The sequence below is a fragment of the Boleophthalmus pectinirostris genome, unplaced genomic scaffold (genome assembly GCF_026225935.1).
Source record: "Boleophthalmus pectinirostris isolate CB_2022bp ecotype Guang Dong unplaced genomic scaffold, ASM2622593v1 HiC_scaffold_6, whole genome shotgun sequence".
In the NCBI taxonomy this organism is placed as follows: domain Eukaryota; kingdom Metazoa; phylum Chordata; class Actinopteri; order Gobiiformes; family Gobiidae; genus Boleophthalmus; species Boleophthalmus pectinirostris.
Window position 1 is genome coordinate 42,664,820 of NW_026571447.1, and position 15,000 is coordinate 42,679,819.

The following is a 15,000-nucleotide window of genomic DNA, read 5'->3' on the forward strand; positions in this document are numbered from 1 at the left end:
GTGTGTAATATTCGTGTGTGTAATATTCGTGTGTGTAATATTTGTGTGTGTAACGGTCGCGTGTGTAACGGTCGCGTGTGTAACGGTCGCGTGTGTAACGGTCACGTGTGTAACGGTCAGTGTGTGTAATGGTCGTGTGTGTAATATTCGCGTGTGTAACGGTCACGTGTGTAATATTCGTGTGTGTAATGGTCGTGTGTGTAACGGTCGTGTGTGTAATATTTGTGTGTGTAACGGTCGCGTGTGTAACGGTCGTGTGTGTAACGGTCGTGTGTGTAACGGTCGTGTGTGTAACGGTCGTGTGTGTAACGGTCACGTGCGTAACGGTCACGTGCGTAACGGTCGCGTGTGCGTAACGGTCGCGTGTGCGTAACGGTCGTGTGTTGAACGGTCGCGTGTGTGTAACGGTCGCGTGTGTAACGGTCGCGTGTGTGTAACGGTTGTGTGTGTAACGGTCGCGTGTGTGTAACGGTCGTGTGTGTAACGTGTGTGTAACGGTCGCGTGTGTGTAACGGTCGCGTGTGTGTAACGGTCGCGTGTGTGTAACGGTCGCGTGTGTGTGTAACGGTCGCGTGTGTGTAACGGTCGCGTGTGTAACGGTCGCGTGTGTGTAACGGTCGCGTGTGTGTAACGGTCGCGTGTGTGTAACGGTCGCGTGGTCGCGTGTGTGTAACGGTCGCGTGTGTGTAACGGTCGTGTGTGTGTAACGGTCGTGTGTGTAACGGTCGCGTGTGTAACGGTCGTGTGTGTAACGGTCGCGTGTGTGTAACGGTCGCGTGTGTGTGTGTAACGGTCGCGTGTTAACGTCGTGTTGTGTAAAACGGTCGCGTGTGTGTAACGGTCGCGTGTGTGTAACGGTCGCGTGTGTGTGTAACGGTCGTGTGTTCCTGCAGGAGGCGCCTGTCGGAGCAGTTGGCTCAGACTCCGACCTCGTTCAGGAAAGACCCTGAAGACCCGTCAGCCGTGGCCCTCAAAGAACCCTGGGAGGAGAAAGTCCGGTACGAGACCAGGACCGGACCAGGACTAGAGGAGGATCAGGGTCAGGTCCAGATCAGAATCCTAACCGGTTTTGTTGGGTTTTGCAGGAGGATTCGGGAGGCGTCTCCGTACGGGCACCTGCCGACCTGGAGGCTTCTGTCTGTGATCGTCAAGTGTGGAGACGACCTGAGGCAGGAGCTGCTCGCCTTCCAGGTGCTGCAGGTCCTACAGGTGAGGCCCCGGTCTCGGGTCGGTCTCGGGTCGGTCTCGGGTCCGGTCTCGGGTCGGTCTCGGGTCTGAACCCGGTCTCTGGTCTCTCCTCAGTGGGTCTGGCAGCAGGAGCGGGTTCCTCTTTGGATCCGGCCGTACCGGATCCTGGTTCTGTCGTCGGACTCTGGGATGATCGAGCCGGTTCTGAACGCCGTGTCTCTGCATCAGGTCAAGAAGCAGAGTCAGGTCCCTCTGCTGGACTTCATGGTCCAGGAGCACGGTCCTCAGACCTCAGAGGGGTTCCTGAGCGCACAGAGGGCCTTCGTGGAGTCCTGCGCCGGGTACTCTCTGGTCTGCTACCTGCTGCAGGTCAAGGACAGGTGAGACTGAACCAGGACTGAACCAGGACTGAACCAGGACTGAACCAGGACTGAACCAGGACTGAACCCGGACTGAACCAGGACTGAACCCAGTCTGTCTCGTCTTTCAGACACAATGGGAACATCTTGCTGGACTCTGAGGGACACATCATCCACATCGACTTCGGCTTCATCTTGTCCAGTTCCCCGCGCAACCTCGGCTTCGAGACGTCCGCCTTCAAACTCACCACCGAGTTTGTGGATGTAAGTCCCGCTTTAGTCTCGATTTAGTCCCGGTCTAAACCCTGGTCTAGTCCTGGTCTAAACCCGGTCTAAACCCGGTCTAAACCCGGTCTAAACCCGGTAAACCCGGTCTCTTGCAGGTGATGGGTGGTCCGGACGGAGACATGTTTAATTATTATAAGATGTTGATGCTTCAGGGACTCATCGCCGCTCGGAAACACATGGACAAAGTTCTACAGATCGTGGAGATCATGCAGCAAGGTACCAGCAGGATCATAACCGGATTTACAAGGGTTTAAACAGGTCTACAGCAGGATCATAACCAGATTTACAAGGGTTTAAACAGGTCTACAGCAGGATCATAACCAGATTTACAAGGGTTTAAACAGGTCTACAGCAGGATCATAACCAGATTTACAAGGGTTTAAACAGGTCTACAGCAGGATCATAACCAGATTTACAAGGGTTTAAACAGGTCTACAGCAGGATCATAACCGGATTTACAGGGGTCTGAGGAGCTTTATGGGGGATGAGATTTGAGTTTTAAACACAGGGAGGGTTTAACTGGTCTAGAGCAGGATCTGAACCGGGTTTGGGTTTCTCTGAGGATCCTAACCGGTCTAGAGCAGGATCTGAACCGGGTTTGGGTTTCTCTGAGGATCCTAACCGGTCTAGAGCAGGATCTGAACCGGGTTTGGGTTTCTCTGAGGATCCTAACCGGTCTTGCCCTCGCAGGGTCTCAGCTGGCCTGTTTCCACGGCAGCTCCACCCTCAGGTCCCTGAAGGAAAGGTTCCACATGAGTCTGACGGAGGAGCAGCTCCAGGTCCTCGTGGAAACTCTGGTCCAGGGCTCCATGAGGTCCCTGACGACCCGACTGTACGACGGCTTCCAGTACCTCACCAACGGCATCATGTGACCAGGACCAGGACCAGGACCAGGACCTGGACCAGGACCAGGACCAGGACCAGGACCTGGACCTGGACCTCACCAACGGCATCATGTGACCGGGACTAGATCTGGACTAGATCTGGACTAGAGCAGAACTTCAAGTGAACTAAACCAGGACTAAACCTGGACTCATTCAGCCTCTGCGACGGCTCCTGTACCTCACCCAAAGAATCACCAAAAACCAGGACTAAACCAGGACTAAATCAAGTCTAACCTGGAGAAGTAGCTGTTGACAGTGAAAACTATGCAAGACCAAGACTGGATCTGACCCAGGACCTGGTCTAAACCTGAACAAAAGAGTTTTAGTTGTTTTAATGAACTGAATGTTGTTTTGTGTTTAATTTAAATTTGTGGAAAATGTGTGAATCTGAGACGCCTCCCAGTCCTGTCCTCCTCTGTCTCCTCTGTCTCCTCTGTCTCCTCTGTCTCCTCTGTCCTCTCTGTCTCCTCTGTCCTCCTCTGTCTCCTCTGTCTCCTCTGTCTCCTCTGTCTCCTCTGTCTCCTCTGTCTCCTCTGTCTCCTCCTCTGTCCTCTGTCCTCCTGTCCTCTGTCCTCCTCTGTCCTCCTCTGTCTCCTCCTCTGTCTCCTCTGTCTCCTCTGTCCTCTCCTCTCTCCTCTCTCTGTCCTCCTCTGTCCTCTGTCTCCTCTGTCCTCCTCTCTGTCCTCCTCTGTCTCCTCTGTCCTCTGTCTCCTCTGTCTCCTCTGTCCTCTCTCCTCCTCTGTCCTCCTCTCTGTCCTCTCTGTCTCCTCTGTCTCCTCTGTCTCCTCTGTCTCCTCTGTCCTCTGTCTCTCTGTCCTCCTCTGTCCTCCTCTCTGTCCTCTGTCTCTGTCCTCCTCTGTCTCCTCTGTCCTCCTCTGTCTCCTCTGTCCTTCTCTGTCTCCTCTGTCTCCTCTGTCCTCCTCTGTCCTCCTCTGTCCTCCTCTGTCCTCCTCTGTCTCCTCTGTCTCCTCTGTCCTCCTCTGTCTCCTCTGTCCTCCTCTGTCTCCTCTGTCTCCTCTGTCTCCTCTGTCTCCTCTGTCTCCTCTGTCCTCCTCTGTCTCCTCTGTCTCCTCTGTCCTCTGTCTCCTCTGTCCTCTCTGTCCTCTCTGTCTCTCTGTCCTCCTCTGTCTCCTCTGTCCCTCCTCCTCTGTCCTCCTCTGTCCTCCTCTGTCTCCTCTGTCCTCCTCTGTCTCCTCTGTCCTCTCTCCCTCATCTCGTCTCCTCCTGTGGACAGTGACTGAACTAACCCTAACCGTCTCTTTGTGTCTTTGTCTCTTTTTTTATTGCACATTAAAACAGTTTGATCAGACGTCTCATTTCTTCAGGCGCCTGAACTTTCCACCATAGACACACACGTAGAGCCGCCCCAGCGTTTAAACAAATGTGAGAAGAAAAGAGTCGGACACAGACACGAGTTTAACTGACGAGTTTATAAAAGACGATTCAGTCACAACAGAAAAAAGCTCGAGAGATAAAACGTGTTCTTGGGCTCGTCTGAAATCTTCTCCACCAAGTTTCCGGAAACATCTCGTCTTAAATCTTCTCCACGTAGTTTCCGGGGAACATTCCCTCTCGGCCGCGGAGACGCCCGAACCACCACCCGCTCGCGTCTGTGGAGAAGAGAGCCCAGTTTGTGTTTGTTTCATTCTCAAGTTTAAGTAACTTTATTTTGAGTTTTTCCAAAGCTGCAAACGCTTCACAAATCTTCAACCTACAACTCCACAAACATGAAACATTCTTCATGAACAATTTATCCCAAACTATCAAAAGAAAAGAACAAAACTAATGACAGGCATTCGATGAAATTTCATTAATCGATCGTCGGAAGAATTAACGATCGATTATCGATTAATCATGAACGTTTTTCTATTAAAATGATCATCATTATTATTACTATCTGCACTAATCTGCATCAATAAATTCAACTTTACGACATATAAACATAACGACTCTAGATCCACATCAGCTGTTTGACATTATAATGTGTTTAATTCAGTTTTGTTCAAATCTCACAGAAACAAAACTTAAAACCACATCACTAATTTACATAAACTAAGTGAAGATAAAACTCCAGCTCTTGTGTCGCTGATGTGGTTCAACTTGTGTTGGATTAAAAGACATGACTCAGGTGAATACAGGTCAGTGTGACCAGATTTGTGTTTGTCAAAACCAGGACAGCGTACGGGGGGAGGGGGGCGGGGCCTCGTCATCCACATTGAGCGACTCTCACCTGGAAAAACTTTTTCCCACTGGACACAGAAACATATGTGCTGCTTTATCCACTGTGCACATGGACTCACACTTGTCCCAACGCAACGGAAAGTGTGGAATTTCTTCTACAAATCCTGGTTAAATCCACATTTGTGCTTCGGTTCGTTACAGACTGACCCACTGTTTGTGTCTCGCTCCTTCTGATGCAGAGACACATGTACACACCTGTTTGGTCACGACACACACACACACACACACACACACACACACACACACACACACACACACACACACACACACACACACACACACACACACACACACACACACACACACACACACACACACACACACACACACACATACATTCAGTTTGTCCATTAAAATCAACGGAATCCATGAAATTCTTAATGATCAATTATCGATTAATCGACTAATCCTGCCCGTCCCTAATCAAAACACACGAGTCACACACTCGACTCGACTCCAGTTCTGCTCCTCGAGACTTTCACATTTAAACGTCACAAATCTCCACATCGTCAAATCCATTTGAACTGTAACAGAACCAGCGCGACCTGGAGCCTCTCGACCAATCAGAGCGGCTCAACGCAGCCAAGATCACTGCAGCGTCAGTGTGTGCGCGGGCCTCAGTGTGTGCGCGGGCCTCGGCGTGTGCGCGGGCCTCAGTGTGTGCGTGGGCCTTGGCGTGTGCGCGGGCCTCAGTGTGTGCGCGGGCCTTGGCATGTGCGCGGGCCGTGTTCTCGTACCCTCGGACAGGATCTCGATGACGTCGTCCGTGTTGAAGCTGAGTTCGTCGGTGTCCTGAGCGTCGTACGCCCACAGAGCGCGACACTGCGGCGTGCGGGGGCGGGGCTTCGGCGACGGCTTTGGACGACCACGACCGGGCTCCGGGCGAACCTCCTTAGACCTCCTCCTCTGCAGCCTGAAGACAACAGGGTCAGACCGGGACTAGACCGGGACTAGACCGGGACTAAACCGGGACTAAACCGGGACTAGACCGGGACTAGACCGGGACCGGGACTCAGGTCTCACCCGGCGGCTCCGGTCTCGGGGACCTCCATGAAGGTGAGGTCCTGCGGTTGCTGTGGCGACAGGATGCTCTGACGGTTTCCATGGAGACGAGGCAGAGACGGCTGCTCCATCGACGACTGACGCAGAGAGAGACCCCTGGAGACACGCCTGTCACCTGCACCTGCACCTGCACCTGCACCTGCACCGACAGGAGCAGAGGGTCAGAGAAAGAGAAGAGGAGGAAGAGGAAGAGGAGGAGGAGGAGGACCTGTGCGGTGTTGCGGTCTGGCGTTGTTGGCGTTGTTGGCGTTGTGGGCGTTGTGGGCGGGGCTGATGTAGCGGCTCTTCCTGTTGTCTTTCCGAGTCGGTCCTAAAATCAAAATCACTTTTTAAGAATCAGAAAAACACAGGGACAAAAGAAAGACACACTCTGGAACATTTCCACTGCACCACAAACAGTTTCACCACTTTAAAAAAAAAGTGCTTTATCTCCATGACGACGAAAACAAATCTGGTCTTAAACTGGACTTAAACTGGTCTTACTTGAGTCCTTGGGCAGTCCCGGGCCGATGCTCACGTGCAGAACTTTTCCGCTGGGTTTCAGAACCGCCTCGTCTCCGTGACCCACAGAAAACTGGATCTGTCTGGACCCGCCCGATGTGAACGGACCCCAGCCTCCTTTCTTCACCTTAAACTCCAGACTGAGAGACCGGGTCAGAACCAGGACTAAACCAGGTCTGAATCAGGACTAAATCAGGTCTAAATCAGGTCTAAATCAGGTCTAAACCAAATCAGAACCGGGACTAAACTGGTAGACTTGGTTGAGACCTGGTTGAGACCTGGTTGAGACCTGGTTGAGACCTGGTTGAGACCTGGTGAGACCGGGTTGAGACCTGGTTGAGACCGGGTTCAGACCGGGTTCAGACCAGGTTCAGACTTACAGGTTGTTGAACTTCAGCGGGAGCTTCTTGCCCATCTTTTCGTTGTAGCGTTTGACCATCAGACTCAGGAGCTCCGTTTTGAAGACGCTCTGAAGGACGCTGTCGTACTCCTCCTCATGGACCACGAACAGGTCGTCCTGGAGACAGCTACGGACCAATCAGACGAGAGCAGACGGTGAGGACCAATCAGACGAGAGCAGACGGTGAGGACCACTGACATTTTCCAGATAAAAATATCTCAGAACTCAGTCTGGTCTCTGGTCTCTGGTCTCTGGTCCTGGTCTCTGGTCTCTGGTCTCTGGTCTCTGGTCTCTGGTCTCTGGTCTCTGGTCTCTGGTCTCTGGTCTCTGGTCTCTGGTCCTGGTCTCTGGTCCTGGTCTCTGGTCTCTGGTCTCTGGTCTCTGGTCTCTGGTCTCTGGTCTCTGGTCTCTGGTCTCTGGTCTCTGGTCTCTGGTCTCTGGTCTCTGGTCTCTGGTCTCTGGTCTCTGGTCCTGGTCTCTGGTCTCTGGTCTCTGGTCTCTGGTCTCTGGTCTCTGGTCTCTGGTCCTGGTCTCTGGTCTCACCTCAGGGACACGGACTGGATCTTCTGGATCTCGATCTTCCTCTTGAGGACCTCCTGGATCTGTCCTTTGTCTGGTCCCTGCTTCACTTTCTCTCGTCCAATCAGATACAGGTATTTCGGGGTCAGGACGAGGTCGCGCTTCACGCTCTGAAACGGAAAAAACAAGAAAAATAAACTAAACATTTACAGACCGACATTTACTTACACCCGGACCTCCAGTCGCACCCTGAACCTCCGGTCGTACGTGAGGACCTGGTGTGGACTCACCCTGAACCTCCGGTCGTACGTGAGGACCTGGTGTGGACTCACCCTGAACCTCCGGTCGTACGTGAGGACCTGGTGTGGACTCACCCTGAACCTCCGGTCGTACGTGAGGACCTGGTGTGGACTCACCCTGAACCTCCGGTCGTACTTGAGGACCTGGTGTGGACTCACCCTGAACCTCCGGTCGTACTTGAGGACCTGGTGTGGACTCACCCTGAACCTCCGGTCGTACTTGAGGACCTGGTGTGGACTCACCCTGAACCTCCGGTCGTACTTGAGGACCTGGTGTGGACTCACCCTGAACCTCCGGTCGTACTTGAGGACCACGTCGGCGAACTCGACTCGCTCCCTCCTCCCGATGAAGGTCCGGATCTCGGGGCGCTGGTCCAGCCCCAGGTAGTCGCCCACAAAGTTCCGGTTCAGACTGTTCCTGCGCCGCTCCTTCTTATTCAGCAGGATGTCCGAGGCTGAGGAAGACCGGGTCAGGACAGGGTCTAAACCAGGACTAGACCAAGACTAGACCAGGAATAAACCAGGACTCACCTTCTTGTCTCATCTGGACGTACTTCCTCACAGCGACGTGTTTCCTCCAGGCTTTCTGAATGACTCGAGCGAAGCCGTTGTACTTCCTCTCCCTCATCTCCTCCAACAGGAACAACTGCAGGGCACAAGGGCACAAGGGCACAGGACGGGCACCAGGGCATCAGGGGTAATGAAACAGAGGGAGGGCATCAGGGTTAATCAGCGTCAGGAGCGGCTCAGCACACGTGGGGCCCCTGGGCAGCGACGCTCATGGGCCCCTGAAGCTCAGTCACGACGAGAAGAGCAAAGAGTCTGAATCCTGCTCCCTGGAGATGAAGAGTCTGAGACTTGAGTTCAGAACATCGACTTTTATGTGAAACGACTCGGGACAAACCAGACTGTGTTTAAACCCAAACGTTTTTCACGTAAAACTACTGGAACATGTGAGTGACAGGAGCTTCTCTTTGACCTTTAAGGTTCAGACATTAAATATTTCTGTTTTTCCTGTTGAAGACCTTAAACCAAAATGAAGAGCAAATCCGTCTGTGGAAACTGAGAAAAGAAGGAAAATCAGTCAGAGCCAGAAACAGACGACACGGAAAACACAACAATCCTGCAAAAGAAAGAAACGACTGTTCTGAGTAACGGACGTCGAACGGGTCAAAGAAAACAACAGTAGCTGACGACAGAAATAAAAAAATAAAAAACAGCACGAAAAATCACCACCGACATCCACAGGCAGAAGGTTTCACTCCTCAAGTAGAAGTACAGACGCCGGAAACACCTGCAGCAGCACGAAGAACAAACACTCCACGACCCTGGGCACACTCCACGACCCTGAGCACACTCCCCGACCCTGAGCACACTCCCCGACCCTCCACGACCCTGACACACTCCCCGACCCTGGACACACTCCACGACCCTGAGCACACTCCCCGACCACTCCCCGGACACACTCCCCGACCCTGACACACTCCACACACACTCCACGACCCTGACACACTCCCGACACACACACTCCCCGACCCTGACACACACCCTGACTCCACTGACACCTCCACACACTCCACGACCCTGGACACACTCCACGACCCTGGACACACTCCCCGACACCTGGACACACACACACTCCACGACCCTGAGCACACTCCCCGACCCACACACTCCCGACCCTGACACACTCCACGACCCTGAGCACACTCCCCGAGCACACTCCCCCCTGACCCTGGACACACTCCCCGACCCTGGACACACTCCCCGACCCTGGCACACTCCACTCCACGACCCTGACACACTCCCCGACCCTGACCACTGAGACACACTCCCGACCCTGGACACACTCCCCGACCCTGGACACACTCCACGACCCTGAGCACACTCCACAACCCTGAGCACACTCCCCGACCCTGGACACACTCCCCACCCTGACACACTCCCCGACTCCCCGACCCTGGACACACTCCACGACCCTGACACACTCCACGACCCTGAGACACACTCCCCGACCCTGGACACACACTCCCCCCCGACCCTGGACACACTCCACGACCCTGAGCACACTCCACGACCCTGAGCACACTCCCCCCTGACACACACTCCACGACCCTGACACCTCCGGACACACTCCACACACACCTGAGCACACTCCCCGACCCTGGACACACTCCCGACCCTGGACACACTCCCCGACCCTGGACACACTCCACGACCCTGACACACTCCACTGGACACACTCCACGACCCTGAGACACACTCCACGACCCTGACCACTCCCACACTCCCCGACCCTGACACACTCCACACCCTGACACACTCCCGACCCTGGACACACTCCCCGACCCTGACACACTCACACTCCACGACCCTGAGCACACTCCCGACCCTGACACACACTCCCCCCTGACCCTGGACACACTCCACTCCACGACCCTGACACACACTCCCCGACCCTGGACACACTCCACGACCCTGACACACTCCACACACCCTGAGCACACTCCCCGACCCTGGACACACTCCCCGACCCCTGAGCACACTCCACGACCCTGGACACTCCACTCCACCGACCCTCCCCGACCCTGAGCACACTCACGACCCTCCACGACCCTGACACTCACACACTCCCCGACCCTGGACACTCCACGACACACTGACCCACCCGACCCTGGACACACTCCACCCTGACACCTGACCACACTCCCCGACACACACTCCACGACCCTGAGGACACTCCCCGACCCTGACCCTGCACACTCCCCGACCCTGGACACACTCCACCCTGGACACACTCCCCGACCCTCCCCGACCCTGCACACTCCCCGACCCTGACACACTCCCCGACCCTGACACACTCCACCCCTGACCCTCCCCGACCCTGACACACTCCACGACCCTGAGAGCACACCACTCCACTCCCCGACCCTGGACACACTCCCCGACCCTGGACACACTCCACGACCCTGAGCACACTCCCCGACCCTGGACACACTCCCCGACCCTGGACACACTCCACGACCCTGAGCACACTCCCCGACCCTGAGCACACTCCCCGACCCTGGACACACTCCACCGACCCTGGACACACTCCCCGACCCTGGGCACACTCCCCGACCCTGGACACACTCCACGACCCTGAGCACACTCCACGACCCTGAGCACACTCCCCGACCCTGGACACACTCCACGACACACTGAGCACCTCCCCGACCCTGGACCTGGACACACTCCACGACCCTGGACACACGGACCACTCCACACACTCCACGACCCTGGACACACTGGACGACCACTCCACGACCTGGACACACTCCACGACCCTGAGCACACTCCACGACCCTGGCACACTCCACCCCTGACACACTCCACGGACACACTCCACGACCCTGAGCACACTCCCCGACCCTGGACACACTCCCTGGACGATGACCCTGGACACACTCCACGACCTGGACACACTCCACGACCCTGAGCACACTCCACGACCCTGGACACACTCGATGACCCTGGACACACTCCACGACCCTGGACACACTCGATGACCCTGGACACACTCCACGACCCTGAGCACACTCCACGACCCTGGGCACACTCCACGACCCTGAGCACACTCCACGACCCTGACACCTGACACACTCCACGACCCTGACCCTGACACACTCCACCACGACCCTGGAGCACACTCCCCGACCCTGGACACCCACTCCCCGACCCTGAGCACACTCCACAACCCTGAGCACACTCCCCGACCCTGGACACACTCCACTCCACTCCCCGACCCTGGACACACTCCCCGCACACCACTGGACACACTCCACGACCCTGACACTCCACGACCCTGAGCACACTCCACGACCCTGAACACACTCCCCGACCCTGGACACACTCCACGACCCTGAGCACACTCCACCGACCCTGGACCACACTCCACGACCCTGACACACTCGACCCTGACACACTCCCCGACCCTGGGCACACTCCCCGACCCTGGACACTCCACTGAGCCACGACCCTGACACATCCCCGACCCTGGACACACTCCACAACCCTGGCACACTCCCACCCTGGACACACTGGACACACTCCACGACCCTGAGCACACACTCCACGACCCTGACACACTCCCCGACCCTGGACACACTCCACGACCCTCCCCGACCCTGGACACACCCTGAGCACACTCCACCGACCCTGGACACACTCCCCGACACACTCCCACGACCCTGGGCACACTCCACGACACACTGACCCTGACACACTCCACGACCCTGGACACACTCCCCGACCCTGACACACACACTGAGCCACGACCCTGACACCTGACCCTCCACACTCCACGACCCTGGACACACTCCCCACGACCCTGGACACACTCCACGACCCTGAGCACACTCCACACCCTGGACACACTCCTCCCCCGACCCTGGACACACTCCACGACCCTGAGCACACTCCACGACCCTGGACACACTCCCCACCCCTGGACACACTCCACGACCCTGAGCACACTCCCCGACCCTGGACACTCCACTCCCCGACCCTGGCACACTCCCCGACCCTGGGACACACTCTCCCCGACCCTGGACACACTCCACGACCCTGAGCACACTCCCCGACCCTGGACCACACTCCACCGACCCTGGACACACTCCACGACCCTGGACACACTCCACGACCCAGGACACACTCCACGACCCTCCACGACACATCCACCGACCCTGACGACACACTCCACACCCTGGACACACTCCACGACCCTGAGCACACTCCACGACCCTGAGCACACTCCACGACCCTGGACACACTCCACGACCCTGAGCACACTCCCCGACCCTGGACACACTCGATGACCCTGGACACACTCCACGACCCTGGACACACTCCACGACCCTGAGCACGCTCCACGACCCTGGACACACTCGATGACCCTGGACACACTCCACGACCCTGGACACACTCGATGACCCTGGACACACTCCACGACCCTGAGCACACTCCACGACCCTGAGGCACACTCCACGACCCTGAGCCACACTCCACGACCCTGAGCACACTCCACGACCCTGGACACACTCCACGACCCTGAGCACACTCCACGACCCTGGACTCACTCCACGACCCTGGACTCACTCCACGACCCTGAGCACACTCCACGACCCTGGGCACACTCCACGACCCTGAGCACACTCCACGACCCTGGACACACGACCCTCCACGACCTGGACTCACTCCACGACCCTGGACACACTCCACGACCCTGACTCACTCCACGACCCTGGACACACTCCACGACCCTGGACCCACTGACCCTGGACACACTCCACGACCCTGGACACACTCCCCGACCCTGGACACACTCCACGACCCTGACACACTCCACGACCCTGGACTCACTCCACGACCCTGAGCACACTCCACTCACACGACACCTCCACGACACTCCACGACCCTGGAACACACTCCACGACCTGGACACACTCCACGACCCTGGCACCACTCCACGACCCTGAGCACACTCCACGACCCTGAGCACACTCCACGACCCTGGAACACACTCCACGACCCTGAGCACACTCCACGACCCTGGACACTCCACGACCCTGGACTCACTCCACGACCCTGAGCACACTCCACGACCCTGGGCACACTCCACGACCCTGACACACTCCACGACCCTGACACACTCCACGACCCTGGACACACCTCCACGACCCTGGACTCACTCCACGACCCTGGACACACTCCACGACCCTGGACTCACTCCCCGACCCTGGACTCACTCCACGACCCTGGACACACTCCAGACCCTGGACACACTCCACGACCCTGGACACACTCCCCGACCCTGGACACACTCCACGACCCTGGACTCACATCCACGACCCTGGACTCACTCCACGACCCTGGACTCACTCCACTCCCCGACCCTGAGCACACTCCACGACCCTGAGCACACTCCACGACCCTGAACCACTCGATGACCCTGGACACACTCCACGACCCTGACACACTCCACGACCCTGGACACACCCCGACACACTCCACACACTCCACGACCCTGGACACACTCCACCCGACACCTGGACACACTCCACGACCCTGAGCACACTCCGATGACCCTGGACACACTCACGACCCTGGACACACACACTCCACGACCCTGGACACACTCGATGACCCTGGACACACTCCACGACCACCTCCACACCCTGGACACACGACCCTGGGCACACTCCACGACCCTGGACACACTCCACGACCCTGGACACCACTCCACGACCCTGGACACACTCCACGACCCTGGACACACTCCCACGACCCTGGACACACTCCACGACCCTGACTCACTCCACTGACTCACTCCACGACCCTGAGCACACTCCACGGACCCTGAACACACTCCACGACCCTGACACCACTCCCCGACCCTGGACACACTCCACGACCCTGGGCACACTCCACGACCCTGAGCACACTCCACGACCCTGAGCACACTCCACGACCCTGGACACACTCCACGACCCTGGACCCTGGACACTCCACGACCCTGGACACACTCCCACGACCCTGAGCACACTCCACGACCCTGGACACACTCCACGACCCTGAGGCACACTCCACGACCCTGGACACACTCCCGACCCTGACACACTCACGACCCTGACCACTCACTCCACGACCCTGGACACACTCCACGACCCTGGACTCACTCCACGACCCTGGACACACTCCACGACCCTGGACACACTCCACGACCCTGAGCACACTCCACGACCCTGGACACACTCCCCGACCCTGGACACACTCCACGACCCTGGACACACTCCACGACCCTGGACACACTCCACGACCCTGGACTCACTCCACGACCCTGAGCACACTCCACGACCCTGACACACTCGACCCTGACACCCACGACACACACACTCCACGACCCTGACACACTCCACGACCCTGGACACACTCCACGACCCTGGACTCACTCCACGACCCTGGACACACTCCACGACCCTGGACACACTCCACGACCCTGAGCACACTCGATGACCCTGGACACACTCCACGACCCTGACACACTCCACGACCCTGGACACACTCGATGACCCTGGACACACTCCACGACCCTGGACACACTCCACGACCCTGGGCACACTCCACGACCCTGGACACACTCGATGACCCTGGACACACTCCACGACCCTGGGACACACTCCACGACCCTGGACACACTCCACGACCCTGGACACACTCCA

General features: G+C 57.1%; 2 protein-coding genes across 4 annotated transcripts in view; one reads left to right on the forward strand and one right to left on the reverse strand.

Annotated features, from left to right (window-relative positions):
- The window catches only part of LOC110172349 (phosphatidylinositol 4-kinase, catalytic, beta), a 19,673-nt gene extending 16,431 nt beyond the window's left edge, over window positions 1-3,242 (forward strand). Inside the window, exons 10-16 of one of the 2 annotated variants that reach the window (XM_055164089.1) lie at window positions 894-998; window positions 1,086-1,209; window positions 1,303-1,568; window positions 1,679-1,811; window positions 1,931-2,051; window positions 2,526-2,732; window positions 2,763-3,242. In XM_055164089.1, coding sequence (XP_055020064.1) covers window positions 894-998; window positions 1,086-1,209; window positions 1,303-1,568; window positions 1,679-1,811; window positions 1,931-2,051; window positions 2,526-2,707 — 931 coding nt within the window. In that variant the 3' untranslated portion in view covers window positions 2,708-2,732; window positions 2,763-3,242. Of the gene's footprint in view, window positions 1-893; window positions 999-1,085; window positions 1,210-1,302; window positions 1,569-1,678; window positions 1,812-1,930; window positions 2,052-2,525 lie in introns of both variants that reach the window. The other variant, XM_055164088.1, reaches the window with a different exon arrangement.
- An 888-nt stretch (window positions 3,243-4,130) lies between these two features.
- myo1eb (myosin IEb) overlaps window positions 4,131-15,000 on the reverse strand; it is a 32,042-nt gene continuing 21,172 nt past the window's right edge. The window contains exons 19-27 of one of the 2 annotated variants that reach the window (XM_055163658.1): window positions 8,273-8,387; window positions 8,027-8,196; window positions 7,467-7,612; window positions 6,904-7,050; window positions 6,506-6,663; window positions 6,231-6,332; window positions 5,984-6,161; window positions 5,698-5,873; window positions 4,131-4,329 (exon numbers count right to left, since the gene is read on the reverse strand). In XM_055163658.1, coding sequence (XP_055019633.1) covers window positions 4,253-4,329; window positions 5,698-5,873; window positions 5,984-6,161; window positions 6,231-6,332; window positions 6,506-6,663; window positions 6,904-7,050; window positions 7,467-7,612; window positions 8,027-8,196; window positions 8,273-8,387 — 1,269 coding nt within the window. In that variant the 3' untranslated portion in view covers window positions 4,131-4,252. Of the gene's footprint in view, window positions 4,330-5,697; window positions 5,874-5,983; window positions 6,166-6,228; window positions 6,333-6,505; window positions 6,664-6,903; window positions 7,051-7,466; window positions 7,613-8,026; window positions 8,197-8,272; window positions 8,388-15,000 lie in introns of both variants that reach the window. The other variant, XM_055163657.1, reaches the window with a different exon arrangement.